The sequence below is a fragment of the Chinchilla lanigera genome, unplaced genomic scaffold (assembly GCF_000276665.1).
Source record: "Chinchilla lanigera isolate Chin_1 unplaced genomic scaffold, ChiLan1.0 scaffold00106, whole genome shotgun sequence".
Taxonomy (NCBI): Eukaryota; Metazoa; Chordata; class Mammalia; order Rodentia; family Chinchillidae; genus Chinchilla; species Chinchilla lanigera.
Window position 1 is genome coordinate 3,707,074 of NW_004955507.1, and position 22,873 is coordinate 3,729,946.

A 22,873-nucleotide genomic window follows, 5' to 3' on the forward strand; every position below is an offset into this window, starting at 1 on the left:
GGTCTCTTTCAAGGGTGGGCAGTACAAGGAGCCCTTACTGTCCCCCACTAGGCCTCCTCTGACACCATCCAGCTGGGAATAGGGAGAAACTTCAGGGTTTTTTATTCAGCTCTTGCTGGCCTGAGTAGCAGGGGTCACTGTTTACTCCATGGTGCTCGGCTGGAGTAGAAAGTGGTTATTGTCCAAAACTTTTACATCTTGGTAAGCTAGATTTTTCCTTTCCTAGGCTTTTGGATAGAGAGAACTGGTTTTTGTTGGCAGGTCAATTGTCTGTGCCCATTGGCATTTCCCAGTTGTTGGCTTCAGCTCCAAGTCTGGGCCAGGGGCTCACCACTGTGCTGCTCCTTGTGGCCTGAGGTCCCTGGTTGGTCTCCTGCTCCTTGCTGCCCTTCCACATCTTCTTATGTCTGTTTTTATATAATATCCAAGCTTTTTAGTTGTACTTCTTGGGGAAGATAGGAGTAAGCATGTTTACTCCATTTCCTGAAAATGGAAACTCTTAAGTATTCTCAAAATAGTAAATCCACCCCCAACACATTAAAGTAGCCAAAAAAAATATATTGTGGGTATAAAAAAACAGTAGAGTGAACATGGTAGTGCAGGCCTGGAATCACAGCACTCTGAGAGGCCAAGGCAAGAGGATTACAAGCTTGAGTGCAGCCTGGGTAACTCAGCAAGATCCTGTCTTGAAGTGAAAAGTTTTGGGGTATTGCTCAGTGTGAAGTTTGTAAAGGTCTTGGGCTCAATCCACAGTACTACAAAAACAAAGCAAACACACACACACAAGCAAAAAAACCTCACTGTATTATTTTGGGTTTAAGTCTTCCATATACACCCAAAATATAATCTCTATCAATTTACTTTCCTGGCTTTAATGGTAGCAAACACGTTAAAATGTTTTTTTTTCCTCCAAGTATACTTCTAGGGAAAATTTTTTAAGAATACAAAAACACATATATAGAGACATATCTGTTAACTATTGACTCAGGCTATAATATGGCAGGATGGGACTGTTAAATGCTGTTTTTAAAGCTATTTATCATGGATTTGTTTGCATTATTTGTTATTATTTTTTGAGACAAGTTCTCACTAGTAGTTCAGGCTGTCCTTGAACTTACTGTGTAGCCCAGGCAGGCCTCGAACTTATGACAATTGTCCTGCCTCAGCCTCCCAAGTGCTGGGATTATAGGTGGGCGTCACCATGCCAAGCTTGTTTGCATTAACATTTATTTTATTGTATTTTATATTTTGTCTTTTTGAGACAGGGTCTCACTATGTAGTTCATACAAAATTTAAGGTATTTTGAACCAGATTGCCAGGAGGAGAATCTGGGTTTCACTATGCTCCACACTTCTCTATCTCGTTTTTGTTGTCTATAAAATGGAAATGGTAGTAAGATTTCTCTCCCTTTTTTTTTTTCTTTTGTCTTTTTCAGACAGGCTTTCGCTATGCAGTTCAGGCTGACCTTGAGCTCAGTTTGTAGCCCAGGCTGGCCTCAAACTTGCAATGATGTACCTGCCTCAGCCTCCTGATTGCTGAGATTACAGGCATGCACCACCATGCCTGGCTAATTTTGATTTTAAAAAAGATTGCATTAACATAATCTTTATCTTGATTATTAAGAGTTTTTTTTTTTTTTGCTTCTCCTTAAATTTTGTATCTAAGACAAGTACCTGCTAGCCTCACCACAGACCCAGACTACACATCACAGACACTGTTCAACAGTGCTTTGTCTGGATAAAGTGGTGAGTGGGCTCTAGGCCTCCCTCACAGCTTGTATTCTTACCTCAAAGAGGCAGATTAGCTCAGCTTTAGGGGAAGGACAGCTGCCGGGAAAGCATGAATTTTCCTGGATGTGTACCTTCTCCCAGGATCAGACACTATAAATAGCCTGTAAGAACTTGCTCAATTGAGGGCCTTTCAGCTATGCCCACAGGGGCACAGGTGACTCTGAACACTGGATATTCAACAGGGCAGGGCCTCAGCTCTCCCATTACATCCACCTATGAAAGAGAAGGTCCTAGGACCTACATCCCACCAGAACGGAGGAGATGGAACTTTCAGGGCACTGGGAATGGTCTAATGCTAATGCTGTTTTTCTGATCTGATCCTTGTGGCATCTCTATGGGTAGGTGTACTTATCATTTTTTTTTTTTTTTGGTCTTTTTGAGACAGGGTTTTGTTATGCAGTTCAGGCTGGCCTTGAGCTCACTTTGTAGCCCAGGCTGGCCTCAAACTCACAGTGATCTCCCTGCCTCAGTGTCTGGAGAGCTGGGATTACTGATGTGCGCCACCATACCTGGCCTTTTAGCGCCTCATTTTATAGACAAGCAGCTTGGGCTGTTCCTGGGAAGGCAGGAAGCTTTGGTGCGATCTCAGCTCTCTGTGCTTTATCCCATGCTGCCTCATTCCGCATTTGGTGCCCTCCTGTGCCTGCTCTGGGTGGGCACATGTTCAGGAATGCCTGGAATACCTTGCTGCTGCCCGGGCTGTAGGCTCAGACACCCCAAGAGCTGCCTGATGTCACTCTATTGCCCTGCCCTGATTGAACACAATGTCCCTCTTCCACATTCCCACCCAGCCAACCTTCTCCAGCTATATTTAGGACTTTCTAGGCTTTACCAACAAAACAGTCAGGGTCTGAGGAGGGTATACCAGCGATCTTCAGAAACCCTTGGTAGAAGCAAGCTTTTCTCTAGGTACCCCTGCTTTTACTCCCACTCCTTGGTCTTTCCAATCTAGAGATTTGGGGTAAAAAGGCCATGCTATTAGCACATTCTGCGTGGAACTAGGCCTAGGAGAAGGGTGACTTACACCCGTTACAGAACAAAAGTCCAGGCTTGCTAAAGCCCACTGGTGGAAAGCGGACAAGAGATGAAAGAAAAGGGAAGGGAAGGCAGGGAAGGGGGAAGCAAAAAGAATTAAGATGTGTTACATAATGCACCAACTCCCCATTATGAATGCAATCATTATGTACTGTAAACATATAGTAGTAAAAATAAAAATTCTTAAAAATCAGTGATTAAAAAAAGCCTACTGGCCTCTGGTAGTAAAGAGTTACTAGTCATTCATTACTGATTTCCAACCTGCCTTCCTACTCTAAAAAAACCTCATTATTTTCACCCTTCATGAAGTCTGTATTTCTAAGGTTTAGCCTTCTCTCCAAATTAAACTTTACTAAGTAATGGTTTCTTTCCTAGTTTTTAGGTAGCCAAAGATTCATCTAACACTTCTGATCAGTTTGAAATAACCAGCTGCTGTACCAAAAACAAAGAAACTTGATCCTTCATTTGTTCTGTAAAGTCCTATGCATGACTTTAAATTGTAATAGCTTTAGGTTTTCCACTGTATTAGACAAGCTTTTCTATACCATGTTCGCTGACCACCCCACTTTTGGGGCATGAAACTAGCTCAAATAATAAGGACATGACATACAGTTAAACAACAAAACTTATTTGGACAATGATGCAGTTTTTCCCAGGAGGAGCTATCAGCGAGGGACCCTGATGCCAGGGGAGGAAGGGCTGTGCCTGAGGCAGTCCTCCTGACTTTTCAGTCCTACAGCATCCTGGAAAAGGTTCTAGGGAACCAGGCTAAAGACATGATGCTGAAGTACCTAGAACTTGTTCCCTTCCACCCCCGCCTGAGGACCGAGCTTCTCTATCTCCTATTGAAGTGGACTTTTCCTCCTAAAACCAAAGGAGGCCCGTTCCTTCCTCAACCTGAGGTTTTTGCACTTTACTATTACTGACCTGCTTTCTGGTCTGTAAATCTGGATCCCAACCTAATCTGGGTGCTACAGGCTTGGTAGATTTCCTTCACTGGGGGTGGAGGTAGAAACCCCAAATTTCTAAAAGTGATAGATGTCTGGGTCCTAGGTAGGTATACGCAGGCTCTGCAGTCTCTCCTAACAGGCCCTGCTTCTTAGGTGACCCGGCGCTTCGGAATCCCAGGGCTGAAGAAGGCCATGGACTGGCTTGGTTACTATGGAGGCCCCTGCCGCGCCCCACTGCAGGGGCTGAGCCCTGCCGACGAGGAGGCACTGCGTGTGGATTTCAGCAGCAACGGCTGGCTCTGAAGGCGAGAAGGCACTACCTGGCCTGAGCCCTCTGTCTCCCTTTGCTCCTGCAGCCTGAAGAGTGAAGAGAAGCAGGGGCTGAGAGGAGGGGCCGGGAGCTTCTCTCCCACCTCACCCCTCCAACCTGCTTCTCATGAGGCAGCTCCAGGCAGTCTCCCCTTCTTGCGTTTTCTAGCCTCACACTGATGTTCTAGATGCCGACTCCCTAAGGACCCGCAGAGTGGGAAGGAGCAATCTCTTTGCCTCTGTGCTGTGGCTGCTTTCCTCCACCCCAGGGCCCAGAAACTTGAGAGCTGAGGGGAAGATAAGAGGGCAGTGGGGTTGCGGGGAACTTGATACTGAAGGATGATCATCTAGCCTGGAGGCCTGAGTCTAGCACTATGCAGCTGGACGTCAGGGCTACTCCTAAAACCACAAGCTCTGACTCATTCCAGAGATGCAGCAGGGTAGGAAATCTGATCAGGAAGATGTTGCTGGTTTTTGGAAGGCCCCAAACTGCATTTGTCACAATGCCCTTTCCTAAATCTATTTTCATTCACAGTCTTGTTGGCTTTGATTCTCACCATCAAGTGGATAGACAGCCTAGCGGTGTCATACTGGTAAATAATGACACCTGGTGGGTAAACACCTGCTCTACAATCTGGAAGACTAATTGGACCATCCCTGGTCTGAAACACTAAGGAGGGGGACTAGGCATGAGACAGAGCCATCTTCTTGTCTATGAGCACTCTGCTTATTATTAAACATAATCATGTTGTTACTGTAATAAAGTTTAACAAATAAAACTAGTGTGGCTTTGTACCAGGTTTCCTGGCCAGATATCAAGAACACTCTTAGAGATAAAACAGCCCTCATGGTCTGCCTTTTTCCAGCTCTGAGAGAGGCCCTAACAATATTGAGCAAACAGCTACCAGATCAGTGGGGGCCTGGCAAAGGTTTAGTTGTTTCAAATGGGAGACGATAAAAAGGTAAAACCATGCAACACTTAGCATATGAGTTAAGAGGTGGCTTTCTCCAAAATATATAACCCTGTTCAGTGGTAATATGTGACCAGTGGCAGAAAAACTGAGAAAATTTTTTAAAATATTCATTAAAAGAAAAGTTATACCACCACTCAGGAGGTTGAGGCAGGAGGACTGTCATAAGTTCAAGACCATCCTAAGTTACACATTGACTTCAAAGCCAGTTTGAACTACATAGTGACACCCTGTCTCAAAAAAAAGTTTAAAAAATAAATAAAAAGAAAAATTAAAAAAAGGTGAACTGGACTTGGCAGTACGTGCCTGTAATCCCAGCAATACGGAGGCTGAGGTAGGAGGGCTGTGAGTTTAAGGACAACTTGGCCTACCTAGCAAGTTTAAGGCCAGTTTGAAAAACACAAAAAACAATAAAGCAGTGTAAATTATGCATGTGATGTGCACCTGTAATCCCAGCACTTCGGGGGGGTTGAGGCAGGAGGATTGCAAATTCAAGCTTAGGGTAGACAATTTAGTAAGACCTTATCTCAAAATTAGAAATTAAAAAGGCCTGGGATGTAGCTCAGTGCAAAGCCTCTGGTTCAATCCCTAGTGCTTGGGGTGGTGGGGGAGGGGAGGTAAAAAGAGAGATAAATAAGGCCTTGACTAGGGTAGAGGAGACTATAAAAGATAATCTGCAACTGAAGCTGGGAACCTGATGGCACTAAAGGTTGGGGCTTGGCCACTGGCGTCTCATAAGCACCTTCCAGAGAAGCTGGGCTCAGAGAATCAGAGTTAGGCTGGAGGGAGAGTTAGGGCCAGGGAGGCAGGTTAGTGTACTGGTTAAGAGCTTAGCCTCTAGGCTTTAATACCTGGGTTTAAAGTCTAGGATCTACCCCTTTGTGTCTGTGGGATACTGGGGAAGCAATTTCTCTGAGCCTCATCTGTAATATAGAGACAATATACCTACCTCCCACTGCCAGAATGAAGATTGAGTAAGATCATGCATGTGAAGGGGCCACTTGCGGGGTGATGTTCTCCTACTACAGAAAAGGAAAATCCAGACAGGTGTTGCCTTGCGTAAGGTCATCAGCAGCACTGGCAATAACTAATCTCAGTGATACTCAGGGTGAGAGGTATCCAGTAGAAAGGGAATTAAATCAGAAAGACTAGGATAGAAATCCCACTGGGCTCTGCCATTCACTAGTCTGAGTAACCTGGGCCCGTCTGCTTTTTAAAAAAAGTTACGCTTTCTACTCTACAGAGGTTCTAGGAATCATGACATTATATAGTAAGTTGTACACTCTGATGAACATTTGAAATACCAAATGGACTGGTACTCTGAGGAAGTACTGGACAAGACAGTCATGAAAGCTATGAGCAGGTAGTTCAGGTGATTTGTTTATTCTTATAAACATTTGTTTCTACAGTACACATCAAAGAATAAACAGAGGCACACGGCTATAATTTCCACATAGTCTGCTGCTGAGGGAGATTTGGTATGAGGATGGGGGCTGAGGGGAATGTCTGCGTTCCACAGTAACTAGACACCTCCTGATGAACTGTGCAAGGATTCTACCTGCCAAGATCTGACCCAGGCCCGAGGGCCACGGCTTTTGGTGGAAGAGTCACCATGAACCAATTGTGAGCAGCCAATCCTCCTTTAGTTCGCTGTAGCCCTACGATGAGTCCAAGACTACCTAAACCAAGAGGCTGGGTACTGAGCCTCTGGGAATAAACTGTGCTGGCATCGTCTTCTGTGGAATTCAGGTACCCATGGGAGGGCCTCAAGTGGTTTGGACAAGTTTGCCTCTTGCTCCTTGACTATCCCATAGAGGGATCCTATCTGATGTGTAAGAAAGGGGAGAAGCACAAACAGCAGAAAGGAAGATTGGATTGTTTGCCATAACTCAGGTAAGGAAGATGGCTTGTACAGCCCAGGGGGAAGAAAATAGCACCCAATCCTGCACAGGGCAAATAAACAGATGAAGGACAGTCTGACCAAAGTGAAAGCCTGGAGCCAGGATTCCACTGCTGTGAACAGTGGTGTAAAGAAATGTAAAGAAAGCTCTCACCTTGCCTTTCACAGGGCTCCTGTATGGTCTACACCACCCCATTTTATTTCTCCAGGACAGCACAGGGTACTAGCCTTACCTTGGGGCTGGGATCAGCTGCCCCAAAGGGAGGCAAATGAAGAGATTCTTATTTACTTGGCAGCAAATGGAGTGAAGGCTGCAGCAAGTCTACACTGAAGAAGCTGAAGTTTCAGGAATAGGGAGAACCAACAAATAAGTACGGTGGCTCCTCTGTCCTCTACACATGAAGATCAAGGAATGACAGAACTGCTACCAACTGCTGCAAGGTCTTTGGGTCCAAGTCCTCAGCACTTCTCTGGGATCAGACTCTTGATGGGCAGGTGAAGGAGCACCTCTCAGGCTTTGCTCTGCAGTTATTCTCTTCTCGTTTCACCTCAGATCTGGTTCATTTGTTCACTTTAAGTGAGCAATGGGAGCACTGGATTTACCTGACACTTTTCCGGCTAAACCCAACGCCCCGTCAGGCAGTGAGATTTCGGGCTGACTTGGAAGCACTCTGGGCCCGCTGGACCACTGCAGAGCACTTCTCACGCCGCAGCAGCTTGTTATTCTCAAAGAGACCTTCGTTACGTGGTATTCCGTGAGAACCATCAGGGAAAGTGAGCAGGCCTTTCAGGAAGACAGAGAAAATATGACAATGGAATTAATGTCTCAGTGATGAACTTAATGTGTAGAGGCTGAAGAAGAAAAAACCCCACCGTGTTACTCAGGAGTACTTGATGAGTTCAGTGGGTTAGGGCATGATCACTATAGACTGGTGGACATCTACAGGAGGATTAAAACTAAAAGATATATTTGCACCCATATTATGTTCACCTGCCACCCATCCTGCTGGGCTGCAACTTACCAAAACCATCTACTCTGCCATTTTTAAATTCCCCCTCAAAGGTCATGCTGTCGTGTCGAATGAAGACTCCAACGCCATTAAATTTGCCCTGGGCAAACTCCCCCTCATACCTGTGGAAACACCAAGATGTTAGCCTCTCCTGGCAAGTCAGCTGTCCTGGTTAACTCAGTCAGGCAGCTGACAAGATGTGTTAGTTAATAATGCCATGGAGAAAAGCTGGTTCTGTTTAGCCCAGAGCTCCCCCACCCCATCTACTCCATTCCCAACCAGCAAGGTCAGAATATGTGCGACGTGAGGCCCTCATCTCAAGGAAAGAACTTAAGCAAATGGAGGTTAGTGGAAGGTCATTTACCTGCTCGACATTTCAAAATTAATATCTCTTTAAAAAGTAACCAATAAACTGCTTACTCCTTGTCGGTTTTTTGCAAAGCCTAGGATAAGCTCAGGGTTGACCAGCTATTCACCAGTGTTTCATTTTTTATAGCAGAGCCTCCCTACTTTAAAGACTGAGAAAAGAATAACCTAATACTCACCTTGAGCCATCTGAGAAGGTCAATACCCCAAAGCCATTAAAAAGCCCATTCTCAAAATGACCCAGGTAGGTGCCACCATCTGCAAACATCAGTTGACCAAAACCATGTCTGCGGCCTGAGCAAAGAGAAGGACAGGTGCTAGGTTGGAATGGGGCTGCTTCAGGGTCCTTGCACACTTTTACACCAGCAACCCACATTTTATATCACCCTACCCACAAAAGAAAAGAAGCGATGGCATTAATGGGGCAGAGTCCAGCACCGATGAAAGTTGACTTCTATACCTCCCCTTGTAAGTCACAATCATCAGGTTTGGAGGAGATCTCTTCAAGTATGAATGATGAGAGTTTTTAAAATAAAAGTTAGGGGCTGGAGGTGTAATGGACTCCTGGGTTCAATTTCCAGTACCACACAAGCTATCAAATTTAAAAATAAAATAAAATAAAATAACAATAGCTAGTTTATAGTGCCCTTATGTATCAGCCACTCTTCTAAGTACTTTTTGTCATTTTATGTAATCCTTATGACAATTGTATGAGGTAAAGACAGTACTATTATCATTTCCACTAAACACAAGTCGGGCATGGTGGTGCACACCTGCAATCAAAGCACTTGGGAAGCTAAGGCAAGAGGATCACTGCAAGCTCAATGCTAGCTTGAGATGCACAGTGAGTTCAAGGCCAACCTGAACTACAAAGCAAGACCCTGTCTCAAAAAGAAAAGAAAAGGAAAAAAATAGATGGGGGAAATTAAGGAAGGGTGAAACCAAATAACTTACTCAAGATCCCAGGCTCTGAGAAAAAAAAAAAAAAAAAAAGTACCCCTAAGCATCATGAGGCTATGGGGCAAAGTGAACAGCCTGAGTGGCAGCCCTGAGTTGAGCTCTGTTCCATCAGTAGAGCTCTGCTTACTCACTAAGCTGACCAGAAACCTGGGCAAGAAGCTGGGGGCAGCAATCATGCCCTTTATACAGAGTGTGAGAAAGTTCTTTCGCTGGGCAGAGACTGCCTGGCAGGATCTCAGGACATCTTTCTTCTAGAAAACCATATTGAGGGGACAGCAGGTGTCTGTGGGCAGGAAAAAAGGCTCAGGATGAAAGGAAGCAAGGTCACAAAGGCACAATTTCTCAAGGCACAATTTCTCAAGAAAATTCAAGGAAATGAATGTCATTTATTCTTGAGTGTTTGCCTTAATTTCCAGATCATCCTTAACTTCTTAAGATTCACTGTCACCAAGGAATTACAATGAACTCTGCACTCTAAAGGATGCCTTGTGCTCTGCTGGGTACCTTAGCATTTATTTAAGAAATTCCCAAACAACACTACTAAAGGAGGAAAGGATGTTAAAACACCATAAATTCAGAGCTGGAAAGATTTAACTCATTTCTGGAGGCTGGATTAACAGCATTTTCTCATTCCTTTACTTAATCTTAAAACAGAATAAAGAAAAGGCATTACATAGATTTGAGTCCTGGAGTGGGAAATGAAGCTCCATGAAGCTGGCTATCCCTCCTAATGTATTTCCCTTTGCCACATGAAGCATTCATTACTGGGTACCCCCAAAGATCCTCCTCACCCTCCTTCCACTCGCCACGATACTCCTCCCCACTGGAGTAGGTGAAGGACCCTTTTGTCAAGGTCATGGTGACAGCTTACAGAAGAAAAGGATGAAAACTGTAGGAAATAAACAGAGGAGAACCAGGGTCACAGGATGGTTGGAGGAATGGACTGCAAAAAAAAAAAAAAATTATAGATAACTGTAAAAAGATTTGTAGATACACTCTAAAGGCCACCAGCCTGGTACGTATATACCACCTTGGGTACATCTGATAAAACACCTTCCTTTCCACTCCTGCCACTATCTCTGCCCAAGCACCCGTGTCCTCCTACTTATCTTCATAGTTTTCAGTCTGATCCTAAGATCCTATTTTCTATGACCTGGGATGGAAATGCAGGCTTAGCCTACTATGAACTTCGCTGATGTATAAAATATAATCTCTTCCCCCAAAAAGGTTACAATCTGATAAAATCAGCAACTGAAACACTGATTTATACAACAGGTAAAATGCCCACATGGATGGCAGAAATGAACAAGGACAAGGGATGGGCAGAATTTAAAATGAGCAATGAAGAAAGCAAAGGGTAACGCGCTAGACTGAGAAAACACGGGGAATGAAAGCACAGTGGGCTGTCCAATGGCGAAAGCAGAAGCCTGGTATGACTATAGTTGAGATCTTATTTAGGGACTAACAGTTATCATAGGGACTAACAGTCAAAATCATAAATCTGAAAAGACCCTCACAGATTTAACCCAGATAAATAAACAGAAGTTCAGAATGGTTAAATGTTTGATGGTACCTGGACATGGCAGTGAATGTCTGTATTCCTAGCACTCTGGGAAGCTGAGGCAGGAGGATCACAAGTTTGAGCCCAGAATGGGCAACTTAGCAAGACCCTATTTGAAAAAAAGAGGGGTGGGGGAGGGGGAGCTAGGGATATATAGGCTCCATGTGAAGGCTGTGGGTTTAATCCCTAGTACCATGTCCCCCCCTAAAAAAAGTTTGTTGGTGACCAAGCTGGGGTTAGCATACAAGCCCCCTCAACTATGGCTACTTCTATTTTCCTGTGCTACAGCCTCTACTGTTAGGTCTGGCCAGCCGCAGAGGTCCCTGAAAGCTGGCCAGAAGAGTTTACTTTGGCTAAGGGATGAGGAGGGGAGCTGCTGGGGAGCTGTGAACAGGGAAGTAACATGATGTTTAGGGAACACTGTTTGAGGGAAATGAATGTGGCAGTAGGGAGCAGGAGGGGCTGGAGCAGTCGGCACCTCCTCAGCAAAGCTCATAGGAAGAGATGTGATAATTCTGGAATAAAGGCGGTTATTTCCCCTCCACTCATGCCCTTGCAGTGTGACACAGCAGATCCTCTCCCTGCAAAGCAGTTTATTTACTCCTTCACCCACTGGATCAGGGCTGGCTATGTAAGTCACTCTGTTCGCAAAGGTGATAAGAACAGAGGTTTGCTGCGCTTGGACTTCTGGTGCCCCACGTGAATGAGCCCAGCCCGGTTTGCAGGATGATGGGAGGCGGTCTGAAGCAGCTGCCTATGGGGGAAATGAACTCAGGCAAGACCAGGAGAACTGTCCTGAGCCCAGCCCCAAACTAATACCTCACAGTATTGCAGGATAAGTAAATGGTGGTTGTTTAAAGCCACTGTGTTTTAAGGTAGTGTGTTACTACCTGACAAAAGCTAACTGAGATATGCAGGGATGAGTAGGCGGTCTAGGGACACTGTAATAGGAGCAGAAGAAATGCTATGACAAATATAGGACAAAAATATACCAATAACATTTGGGAACTGGCTAGACAGTAAAAGATTGTAAAAAAAAAATCTTATATGAAAGGGGGGCATAGTGGTGCACTCTTGTAATCCTAGCACTTGGGGAGGCTGAGGCAGGAGGATCACTCTGTGAGTTCGAGGCCAGCCTGGTCTACCTAGTGGGTTCAAGGCCAGCCTGAACTCCATAGTGAGATCCTGTCTCAACAAAACAAAACAAAACAAAACAACTGTGGTGATGGACAGTGCTGAGTCTGTCTAGTTGGAGCTAGGGAATCTGAAGTTTATATGACATTATTAGATTCTCATTTGAAAGCCTGTAAACTACTATTCCATTAAATGGAAATACCATGTGAAAACTCTGAGCTACAAATTACTATTGTAAGGTTCCTCATGATTAATAATTAACCTAGAGTTTCAGGCCCCAGACTGAGTCCAACACAACAAATGCACAGGGGCCAGAGCTGGGATACAAGACAAAGTTCTAAAGACCAAGCTCACAGTACAAGAAGGATCTGGCATATTTCATACAAAAATGATGCTCTAAAATAAATGTTCAACTAAAACACATGTTTTAAAATTTGTGTTCTCTAAACTGTGGTGCTGGGCTGGGCATGGTGGTGCATTCCTTTAACCTCAGAGCTCAGGAGGCTGAGGTAGAAGGATTGCCAGGAGTTCAAGGCCAGCCTGGGTTACACAGCAAATTCAAGATCAGCCTGAACTGCATAGCAAGACCTTGTCTCAAACAAACAAACAAACAAAAAACTGTGGTGGTAGACAGTGCTGAGTTATTTATACTCCAATTCAGATGGCTTAGTCCTCTCTGATTAACTAAGCTGACACAGAGAAGCTATTCCAAATACCATTATAACAAGAACTAACATGTATTGCCGGGAGTGGTGGCACATGCCTGTAATCCCAGCACTCGAGAGGCTGAGGCAGGAGGATCGTTTCGAGCTCGAGACCAGCCTGGGCTACAAAGTGAGCTCAAGGCCAGCCTGAACTATACAGTGAGTGTCTCAAAAAGACAAAAGAAAACCAAAACAACAACAAACAAACAAATCTAACACATATTGACCACTTATTGTGTACATTATCTAATTTCATCTCACAGTGAAGTGGGTATTGGCATTTCCTCTTTATAGGTGAGGAAACTGAAGCACATAGATAGATGATGAATAAACGTGCTAAAGTCTCTCAGCTCACATCAGAAGCCTGGTAGCTGCCTCTAAGCCCATGCTCTTAAACTCTAGCTTATCTTATCCTCTCCTGACTCCTAATACAATAGAGTGGTACTGTGGACCCTGACAGCTGAAAGATGCCAGTTCAAATCCTGGTTCACTATGTAACCCCAGGCAAGTCACCTAAGTCTCTAAATGCGATTCCTCATCGATAGCATGTATGCTGCTGAAGCGAGCACTATCTCCACATTTGTAAAGTAGAAATAATATAGCTATTTCAGAGACAGCAGGTGAACTAAATAACACACATTAATGTATCGAGAATGTTGCCAGACTCTGTCCACTAAATGTTGGTTTCTTATTGGGAGTGGTGGCACATGCCTGTAATCCCAGCACTCAGTAGTCTGAGGCAGGAGGATCCATGAAAGTTAGAGGCCAGCTTTGGCTATAAAGAGAGTCAAGGCTAGCCTAAACTGCATAGTGAACCCTGTCTCAAAAAGACAGAAAAAAAAAATGTTTCTTTTTCTTTTTCAAAAAGAGACACCTAGACTCACACTTTACTTCCTGCAATGGAAATTCCTCAAAAGTCTTTGCTCAGCTCAAAAACGATATCACAATTCAAACATTTTGCAACAGAACAAGTCAGCAATTTTGACTCATGAGGTACATACTAAATAGTAGAAGAACAAAGTGTGGTTGCCACACTTCTGTTCCCCATCAATACCCTCCAGAATGTTTTAACTTTGGCCATTTTTGACATAGATACTGATGCCTTGGAATGATCTGATATGAAGCAGCCTGGCCTAAAGCAGGGTCAGTCACATCCCCAAAGCCCTGACCTCGACTCTAAGCTCTAATTTCAGACATGGAGACAGCTGAATCTGGAGAATCCTTGTACTCTCATTCAAATATGGAGAAATATTAATTTCTAGTCTCATAATAAAGGTCAGCTGTGGGGAGGAGGCTCTTTGAGAGATCTTTGGGGGTCATTCCTACAGGACTTTCTCACTTTTCTAGTTATTAGCCAGCAGCTCCATGTCTAGGATTGCTCACATAGTATAAGGTATCCCTAGGCAGAGATCATATGCTTGTTGTACTATAGCCCCTCCAAACCTCTGGGGAATATTTTCTCAGAGAGATGATGCAGGAACCTGCTATACTCTCTCTGCCCTATCAATGTCCCATAAAGTCAGCATCTCATTTCAGGTTCACAAGCTTCTTATCATCAGCTCAGCATCAGAGTGTGCTAGGGTAGAGGTCAATATGACTCCATTGCCAATACAACATTAATGAGAGGAGAGAAGCAGTTTTCCATCACAGCTGCAGAGGAAAACTCTTTCCTGTCTAGCTAAGCGTTTTGATAGCTATAGACCTTCTTTAGCTCCTCTTAGAACTAAGTGACAGCACTAATAGTGAACTTTTGGTACAAATCGAAAATATTTCATCCCTTTGACATATGTCTGTTGGGATCAAAAAGCCTCTATCTTCTACTAAATCTTAGAATGACAATCATTCCAAAACACAAAGTCATTCTTTACACAAGAAGATTATAAATTTTCCTGAAGGCCACAAAAAACTTTGAGAGTGGCATCCCAGCTTATTCCGGAAGAATCAGTAGGAGGCAGTTAGAAGACAGTATTTCTCTAATTTGAGGATTATATATGGGCAAATGCTAGCCAGGCCTTCAAGTTGTAGACCTATTCATCTTCTTGGTATACCATCAGCTCATGGGACCTGTACTCCAAATATTTTAAGGAAGCCAATGAAACTTGAAGAGTTATGTTCCTATTACCAAATGTAGAGCATTATATTCCCAAAGATATCTGCAACAATATCTCTGGTACATGTTCTACAATCTGACCATGCCACTGACCTATCAAAAGGTGGAGTCAAATTCTTCTCCCTTGAATTTGGGCAGGCTTGTCACTGCTTTGACCACAGGACATGATAGAAACGACGTGTGTTCTGAGGTTAGATCATAAAAGGTGATGAAGAGTGGGCATGGTGGCTGTGTGAGGTTGAGGCAGCAGGATCACAAATTGAAGTCCAATCTGGGCAACTCAGCAGGATTTTCTCTCAAATAAAAAATAAAAAGGGCTGAGGATATAACTCAGAGTGAAGGCCCTGGGTTCAATTCTCAATACTGACAAAAACAAAACAAAAAACCACAAATGAACAAATGTGAAGTTTGGGGGAACTTGTTATACAGCAACTGTTAATTAAAACATTTCTCAACCTAACCCTGCCACCATTCTTTCCTACTTGTTTTCAAAGGTCATACTATACATCTCTATTCCTCTCTCCTTTTTTTTTGGTGGTACTAGGGATGTCATGCCCTCATGCATGACAGGCAAGTGCTCTACTATATCAGCCGTCTTTTAAAATTTATTTTGGGGCAGGATCTCAGTAAGTTGCCAGGGCTGGACTCTTTTAACTGTTGATTCTCTCACCTCAACCTCTGAGAGTGCTGGGATTACAGGAACATGTAGTTAACATCTACACAGCCACTGTGCAAAATGGAATTCCACTTGTAACCATGGTCACTGAGACAAATCTACTTCAATAAAGAATAGCTGGTGCTGAGGAAGACTGAAAATCTCAATAGTTTAACAAGGGATCCAAAAAGTCATTTGTGACAGTTATTTAAGTAATGTTGGTTAGGCTCCAGACTGAAGAGTTAAAATTAAGTATAGAAAGATCTTCCTTGTTCACAGCAGTGCCATGACCTTGTTCTAAAGATTAGTTGTCAGGACGTCTGGCAGGCATCTTGAGATGAACAGAACCCCTTGTAAGTCTGGCCTCCTCTCAAGGACATTTTCTCTCTGAAATACCTATCTAAATGGTCCAGATATTTGCAGCCTTCAGGCACCTGGCCAGCTCCTGGAGACTGCAAACTCTACTCCTGGTCATATACAGTTGGGGCCCTGTTACTTTTGTCTCCACTGTTATTTAGGGGTCTCACTAGCAGGGGGACACCAGAGTCTTATCTATGGAGAGGGTACGCTGCTTGGAACCACTGGGACCCCGAAAGCTACACCTACGACTCCCCAGCACTGGATTTCAGGAGTTAGTGCTTCCTCCAATTTGGTGATATAAACTTTTTTGTATTTTGCTTTTTTCTGTGTAATCGTGTGTGTGTGTGTGTGTGTGTGTGTGTGTGTGTGTGTGTGTGTTAAGCAACAGTTTATTAAACTTTGACTGTCTTTACCTTGGTGTTAGAGGCTTTTGCTGTTTGTGAATCCAGACCGCTAAATTAAGCAGCAGCAACTGTAGTCTCATTAAGGTTACACAGACACATATGGATTCTAGTCACAACCCAGGATGATTCATTCTTTTCAGTAAACACCCTTGTAGCACTCCTGATAGATAAGCTGCAAAAGGAAAATTACTATTTTGTCTCTATATAAACCAATGCACTATTTCAATGCACAACAGACCATATCCCTGCCCCAGACATTCCCAAACAGAACTTCAGGAAAGTAATGAGAAATTTTTTTCATTCTGTTTCTCTCTTTAAAATTTTAACAAATCAAGCTTATTAAAGAACAGTTAGTTACGTACTCACAGTAACCTGTGTCCAAATTAGGGGGATTAAAAAAAAACTAACATAAAGGGCAACAGATTTTCAGTTAGAGACTATTATTTGGAAGCAGCCACCTAACTCCCCACATATACCTTCAAATTGTTACCTAAAGCACCCTTCCCAGGGTATGGTCCTCTTGCCAAAGTTCTTTCAATTACAAAGAAAGCAGTTTTGCAGGGTGTGGTAGCGCTTGCCCGTAGCACTGGGAAGGTGTGGCAGAAAGATTCCTGGGATTTGGAGGCCAGCCTGGCTACACAGGGAGACCCTGTCTCAAAAAACAAAACAAAACTAAAAATAAACAAAAGCTTGTTTAAACAAACTCAATATAACTGGTTTTAAAATTATAAATGTACGTAGTAAGTTCAAGTCCAGTCAGAACTACACAGCAAGACCCTATCTCAAAAAAACAAAATAAATAAAATAAAATTATAAATCTAACCCCCCCTTCCCTCGCGTGAAAAGTAAACAAAAGTATGGTTAGTATATGAAGGCGTGTTCAGAAAGACTGCGATGGTCAAACTGAAAGTGGGAAGAAAACATTGGTGTCCCGAAGTCGGTTTAAAAAAACAAGAAAACGAAGATGGGAGTGATGGGGACTAGGGAGTATCACTGTCAAAATACAGTTCTAGTTCAAGAAAAGCAGTATGCTTGGGCCAGCTTCTAAGACAGTGAGTTCTTACTGTTGGTACCTAGGCAGCTCGGAGATGCTAAACTGCTGGCGTGCCACCTATCAAATAATTGAAGGGTCCCATTCCTAAGTCTCGGTACGTGGCTCGTCTGTCCACCACCAGAGCGTGGTACAGACGGGTCCTAGAGCAAACAAAGCCCTAGACCTCTGCGAGGCAACACAGTCCCTCACTGCATTCTTGCATTCCAGCCCCTCTTCCTTCCCTTTATCTGAGTCTGCTCTTCCGCCCCCAAAGACTTGGGCTCACACACGTCTGCCATTCCCAGGTGCAGTGTGTGTCTCGACCCCGAAGTGGGAGTTCAAGGCCCGGGCTTAGGACCCCAAGGGCAGTCGCCCCAGGGTCGGCGGATCTGAGAGGAAGCCACCATCCCTACCCCAGGTAACCTGCGGCGTTCCTCTGTTCCTACCTGGCTGACCACACTCTCGAGGCCCCCTCCCATCCGGGCAGCTAGCCAACCTGGGCTCCGCCTTTTGGGACGGCCGTCACGCCCAGACTCGCAGCTCCAGGGACGAGGACCTTTGTTCCTCCTGGCTCTCTCCTGTTACCTTCCTCTCTGCCACCTCCAATAGTACTTGCCCCCCTGGAAGCCGCCATCGCGGGCGGCCGCACTACGCACAGTTCCCGCTGCCCATTGGCTGTTACCTAGGCAACCAGGAGCAACACTACTCCTCATTGGGTCAGTCTGCCTTTCCGCCATCTTTGTGCGGGGCAAAATGTTTCCAGAGCCTCTGCTGAATTTCTGAAAGAGGGGTGGGGCTGAGCCTAAGGCCCCACCTGTGCAAACCCCAAAGAGAGGGGAGGCTCAGGTCTCACCTACCTAGAGGTTGCGTAGCCGCAAAGTCAACCCCCAGCAAAACCAAAGTTGCTTCTTAAGCCTCTGTGCCTACTTGTTCGAGAAGCTAAATCCTTACAGTGGTTAGTTGGCGCCGCCGCTGAGTTTTACGACAGAATGTAAATCCAGCTTTAAAGGTGCAGTTTTGTAACATGTAATGTGCTGGGCAGGGCAATTGCTCTTTCATAACCTTACTCCAAGCACTGTGATATCAAGACTTTTTTTATTCATTATAAGGATTTGTGCTGTCACTGCTCAGAAAATTTGTGTTTAAAATACGGTCCCGGGGCTGGGGATTTAGCTCAGTGGCAAAGCGCCTGCCTGGGAAGCGCAAGGTCTTGAGTTCGGTTCCCGGTACCGGAGAAAAACCAAAAAAAAAAAAAAAAAAAAAAAAAACAAAAAAAAAACAACAACAAAAAAAAAACGGTCCCAAAATTGAAGCAAGTCTTCCCAGCTACTATACTTTCCAGTCCGTGTATCCGTGATTATCTACTGAACTATAGAAGTGCAGCATGATGCTAGTTCTGTCAGCTTGAAAAGCCATTGCTTGCTGGTTTTCTGCGATTTGCTATCTTACTACATATACGTGGAATAACCTAAGGCTTTATTATTAAGAGAAGACAAGTGCATAGATCAAAGCAAATTGCTTTTCTGAATTGAAATTTTTTTCATCTGCAGACTAGAAGTGGTGATGAGGATGATGAAGGCTTCCAAGATTTCAGTTTAAAATAAATAGTAGTTTAAAGTTTGAAGTTTTTTTTTTTAGTCAGGATTTCTGTATGTAGGGCAGGTTGGCCTTGAGCTCACAACAGTCCTCTTGCCTCAGCTTCTTAAGTTTTGGGATTACAGGCATGTGCCACCATGTCCGGCTCAAATTATTTTAAAAGACATGGACTGCATTTTCAAATCCCATCTCTGCCAGTAATTGTGTGTGATTTAGAGCAAGTTATTGAGCTTTCTAGCCTGTAAAATGAGATTGGATTAGAAGACCTGTAAGATTCAACCTGGTGCTAACACTCAGTGGTGATAATATGTTAAACAGTGTGGTATTGACTATAGACATAATTTCAGTCATTAAGAGAATGGAGCGTCATGGAAATAGATCTTATTAGAATGGAAATGTATATTAGAAAATATGAAGAAATAGGTTAAATATATTGGATGAGGCCAAATTTTGGAAAGATCTGAAAATTAGGGCGATGATATGGTATGCAAAATGTAGTTTCTAGCCAGGCATGGTGGTACACGCCTGTAATCCCTGCACTAGGGAAACTGAGGCAGAAGGATCACTGTGAGTTCGAGGCCAGCCTGGACTACCAAGTGAATTCTAGGCCAGCCTCAACTGCATAGTGAAACCCTGTCTCAAACACAAAAGGTAGTTTCTATGATAGGCAAATGATACACAAATTGATAGTGACAGAAAGTGGAAGAGAGGCTACCAGATGCTGGGGGCAGAGAACAGGAGGGAATTATTGCTTAATGGATATGACTTTCTGGGGAATAATGAAAATGTTTTGGGTGGAGTGGCTCTACAATATTATGAATATATTTAATGAGTTGTACACTTATGAGTAGCTAAAATAATAAATTATGTATATTTTACAACAATAAAAATGTAGTTCCTGCTGTGCATATGGATAATCCCAGCTATTTAGGAGGCTGAGGCAGGAGGATTATGAGTGTGAGACCAGCCTGAGCAATTTAGACTCTGTCTTTATGTAAGTAAGTAAATAAATAAATAAATACGGCTGGGGATGTAGCTCAGTGGTATAGCTGCCTAGCATGTGCAAGGTCCTGGGTTCAGTCCCCAGCGCCTCCCACCCCAACATAGTTTCTTCGCTGACAGAATGACATTATGAAAACAATATTTTGAGAACATTAATATGGCACTTATATTGACAGATATTTAGAGAGACTGAAAGCAGAGAAACTTAAAACTAGTGTGGCATCAGTGGAGATGGAAAAAAAGGGGTGATTGTGAGACATACTTCATAGGAATATTTAATAAGCAATATACTACAGTTTTGAAAGCGTGGAACCAATCTGCCAAGATTTGAGTCCAGCATTGCCACTTACCAGTGGAATGACTATGGGTAAGTTACTTTACATCTCTAGGCCTCAGTTTCCAATAGCGTAGGAATGGTAATGCCAGTCACATGAGTGAAGACAATGGAAAACAATGCCTGCCTGTTATGGTTTGTGTCTGGTGTCCCCCGCAAAGCCTCATGTGGTCATGAGGCAGGCTTTTAGAGTTTGATTGATTATGGGTGTGAGAGCTACACCTGCCCTGGGGTGGATAGTTTGCATATGTAAGGGAGAGGAAGAGGCTGCTTGCGGCCATTCTCCCTTTTGTGCTTGTTGCTTTGGCTGTGTTCTGCCGCCATGAGCTGTAGCCCTCTGCCATGTGCCACTCTGCCTTGTAACCTGCCAAGTACGGACTAAAACCTCCACAAACTGTAAGCCAAATAAACCTTTCCTTCCTTAATTTTGGGCATCAGGTATTTTGTCCCAGCAATGAGAGAAAAGTAACCAAGACACTGCCACATACTTGGTATTTAGTAAGTTCTAGATAGAATAGGCAATGTATTGACACTTTTTCCAGTAAAAACAAACTAAGGTGTAGACTTAAATTCTGTGGGAGTTTGTAGTAGAGAAAAAACTCAGAATTCCAGGGTGAATTCCAAAGCTGGGAGCTTTCATTGATCATGATTTGAAGCTCATGGGCTAAATACACAAAATATGAAAGATATTAAGACATCATCTCTGTGGCTGTGCTCTGTATGACAGAAGAGGGAAGGTATCACTTAGCTATTTGATGATTAGGTAGCAAAAGGGATGTGTGAGTTCTAACTGAAAGGGGCAACTAAGCCTGGCACGGCGCTGCACACCTGTAATCCCAGCACTCAGAAAGTTGGCCTGGCTACTAAGCAAGACCCTGCCTCAAAGAAAGGCAATATGGACTTTTGCCTAGAATTGTTTATTTGGTTAGAAAGTTTGACATCCCCATACAAGTGACAATCGTTCTTTCAATTTAATACTCTCAGTTAGTTGTGGCAACAATTTGACTTCAGAAAGAATGATTGCTAAATATTGCTGACTATGTGGCCAGTCATCTTTTGTGAAAACCCATACCTCTAGTCTGCTGGTTACTTTAAGCACAAAATCAACAACATCAACAATAACCTAGCCAGGCGTGGTGGTGCACATCTGTAATCCCAGCACTCAGGAGGCTGAGGCAGGAGGATCACTGAAAGTTTGAGGCCAGCCTGGCCTATATAGTGAGTTCAAGTCCTGGACTACATAGGGAGACCCTGTTTCAACAAAACAAAACAAAATAAAACTTGGCAGTGATAAAAGGCTAATTTATCACTTGGCAGTGATAAAAGGCTAACATTTGTTGAACTTTTTATGCATTAAGTACTATGCCACCTGCTTTACATATAGATCTTTATTTAATCAAGTGAGTTAGGGATGCTACTTATTTTATAGGTAAGAAAACTGAAGTTTAGAGAGATTAAATAACTCTAACATAACAATTGTAGACTGAAATTCAAGCTCAAACGTCTGATTTCCAAGCCCATGTTTCTAACTATAATGCCCTACACTTTGGAAGGTAGTGTTAGTTGGGGGACATGTATGAGGCCTTGAGTTCATCCCAGCCCTACCAAAAAAAAAAAAAAAAGATGAAGTTAGTATACATTTTAATTATCCCAACTAACTGTGCACCCTCCTTCAGGTGCCACTCATTCTTACTCCAGTGTTTCTCCGAGGTGCCTGGGTAGGGAGTAGGTTGACTCTACTTCACTTCCCTGCCCAGCAACTGTTCTCCAAAGCTCTCTGTGGTCCTTCACATGCCAGACACCCTCTTGGCTGGCTCTCCAGGTCCTTGGGAACGTCCCCAAGCAGGTTGCTGTCTGTCTCCTCAAGTTCTAACCTTCCTTTTCCTTTCCTCTGGCAACCTCTTCTGCTTCACCTACCTTTCTTTTTCTTCCCCCTTTCCTCGGTGATTTAACTACACATTTCAGTTAACCTTAACTCATGACACAGCTCTCACCGACTGCCTTTGTTGACCGTCCCGCCTACCCCAAAGTAGCTAGCATTGTTGACTTTCTCCCATTCTGCCTCAGCAAGCTGTGTCCTCAGCTTGACAGCAGGGTTATATTTTTGTACTTTTTTCCGCTATTAAAAAAGTACTGAGTACCTACTGTATTTAGACACTGAGCTTTTACAGTGGTGAATAAAAGTCACGGATGCTTACCTTGCATCTCATGAGACTACATCTTTCCTCAATTAACAAGCATTGAACAATTGGGCCAGCTTCTATGTATGCTGCATGAGGGCTGGGGGGTTTTTTTGTTTGATTTTTTAAATCCCGGAGGTTGTTTCTTTGCTTCATTGCTGTCTCTCCAGCACTTAGAACATAGTAGGGTAATGATACAAAGATGCGCTTTCTTCCAGATCCACAGCCAGCTCATAGTAGGCGCTCAATTAACGCATGACTATAGCTACGTTGCTATTTTGTAGGCGCCCCAAGACCTGCCAGCCAATTGGAAGTTAAAGGGCGGGCGGAGCTGGTCGGGGGCAGAGGGCGTGTCTGACCGGCTGTTAGTTGTAGAGCATGCGCAATGTTCACAGAAAGTGACGGGAGAAATATGTGGAGGCCGCGATTGCGTAGAGAGGGTTCTGATTGGCTACTGTTCGCGCGCGAGGGGCCGTGCCTACTCGTCGCCAAGTAAACAGGACAGGCTA

The 22,873-nt window shown here is 43.8% G+C and overlaps 2 protein-coding genes across 16 annotated transcripts in view; one reads left to right on the forward strand and one right to left on the reverse strand.

The window, feature by feature from the left end:
• Positions 1–4,866, forward strand: part of Hoga1 (4-hydroxy-2-oxoglutarate aldolase 1) — a 24,491-nt gene extending 19,625 nt beyond the window's left edge. For 2 of the 3 annotated variants that reach the window (XM_005407618.2, XM_005407616.2), the window contains one exon: positions 3,929–4,866. In XM_005407618.2, coding sequence (XP_005407675.1) covers positions 3,929–4,078 — 150 coding nt within the window. In that variant the 3' untranslated portion in view covers positions 4,079–4,866. The remainder of the gene's footprint in view (positions 1–3,928) is intronic. The other variant, XM_005407617.2, reaches the window with a different exon arrangement.
• A 1,543-nt stretch (positions 4,867–6,409) lies between these two features.
• On the reverse strand, positions 6,410–18,230 carry Morn4 (MORN repeat containing 4). Of its 13 annotated transcripts, XM_013506194.1 has the most exons (8): positions 17,699–17,917; positions 16,710–16,868; positions 16,229–16,391; positions 14,894–15,095; positions 10,083–10,180; positions 8,511–8,625; positions 7,978–8,087; positions 6,410–7,739 (listed from the first exon to the last, which is right to left on the reverse strand). In XM_013506194.1, exons 5-8 carry the CDS (start codon positions 10,147–10,149, stop codon positions 7,591–7,593), a joined length of 441 nt encoding a protein of 146 aa, XP_013361648.1. In that variant the 5' UTR covers positions 10,150–10,180; positions 14,894–15,095; positions 16,229–16,391; positions 16,710–16,868; positions 17,699–17,917; the 3' UTR covers positions 6,410–7,590. The 13 variants fall into 13 exon arrangements, with proteins under 13 accessions (XP_013361648.1, XP_005407682.1, XP_005407680.1 ...); XM_005407625.2 differs by lacking the exons at positions 14,894–15,095; positions 17,699–17,917 and adding an exon at positions 18,110–18,230; XM_005407623.2 differs by lacking the exon at positions 14,894–15,095 and having other exon boundaries at positions 17,749–17,917.
• Between the last annotated feature and the right edge of the window lie 4,643 nt (positions 18,231–22,873).

Bases quoted from the DNA above. Each gene is read 5' to 3' on its own strand.
- Morn4 (XM_013506196.1), bottom strand. From the start codon at position 10,149: ATGACCTTGACAAAAGGGTCCTTCACCTACTCCAGTGGGGAGGAGTAT. The intron at 8,626-10,082 runs GTGAGGAGGATC...CTCTTTGCTCAG, and splicing joins TCGTGGCGAGTGGAAGGAGG to GCCGCAGACATGGTTTTGGT. The intron at 8,088-8,510 runs GTGAGTATTAGG...GTGTTTCCACAG, and splicing joins ACCTTCTCAGATGGCTCAAG to GTATGAGGGGGAGTTTGCCC.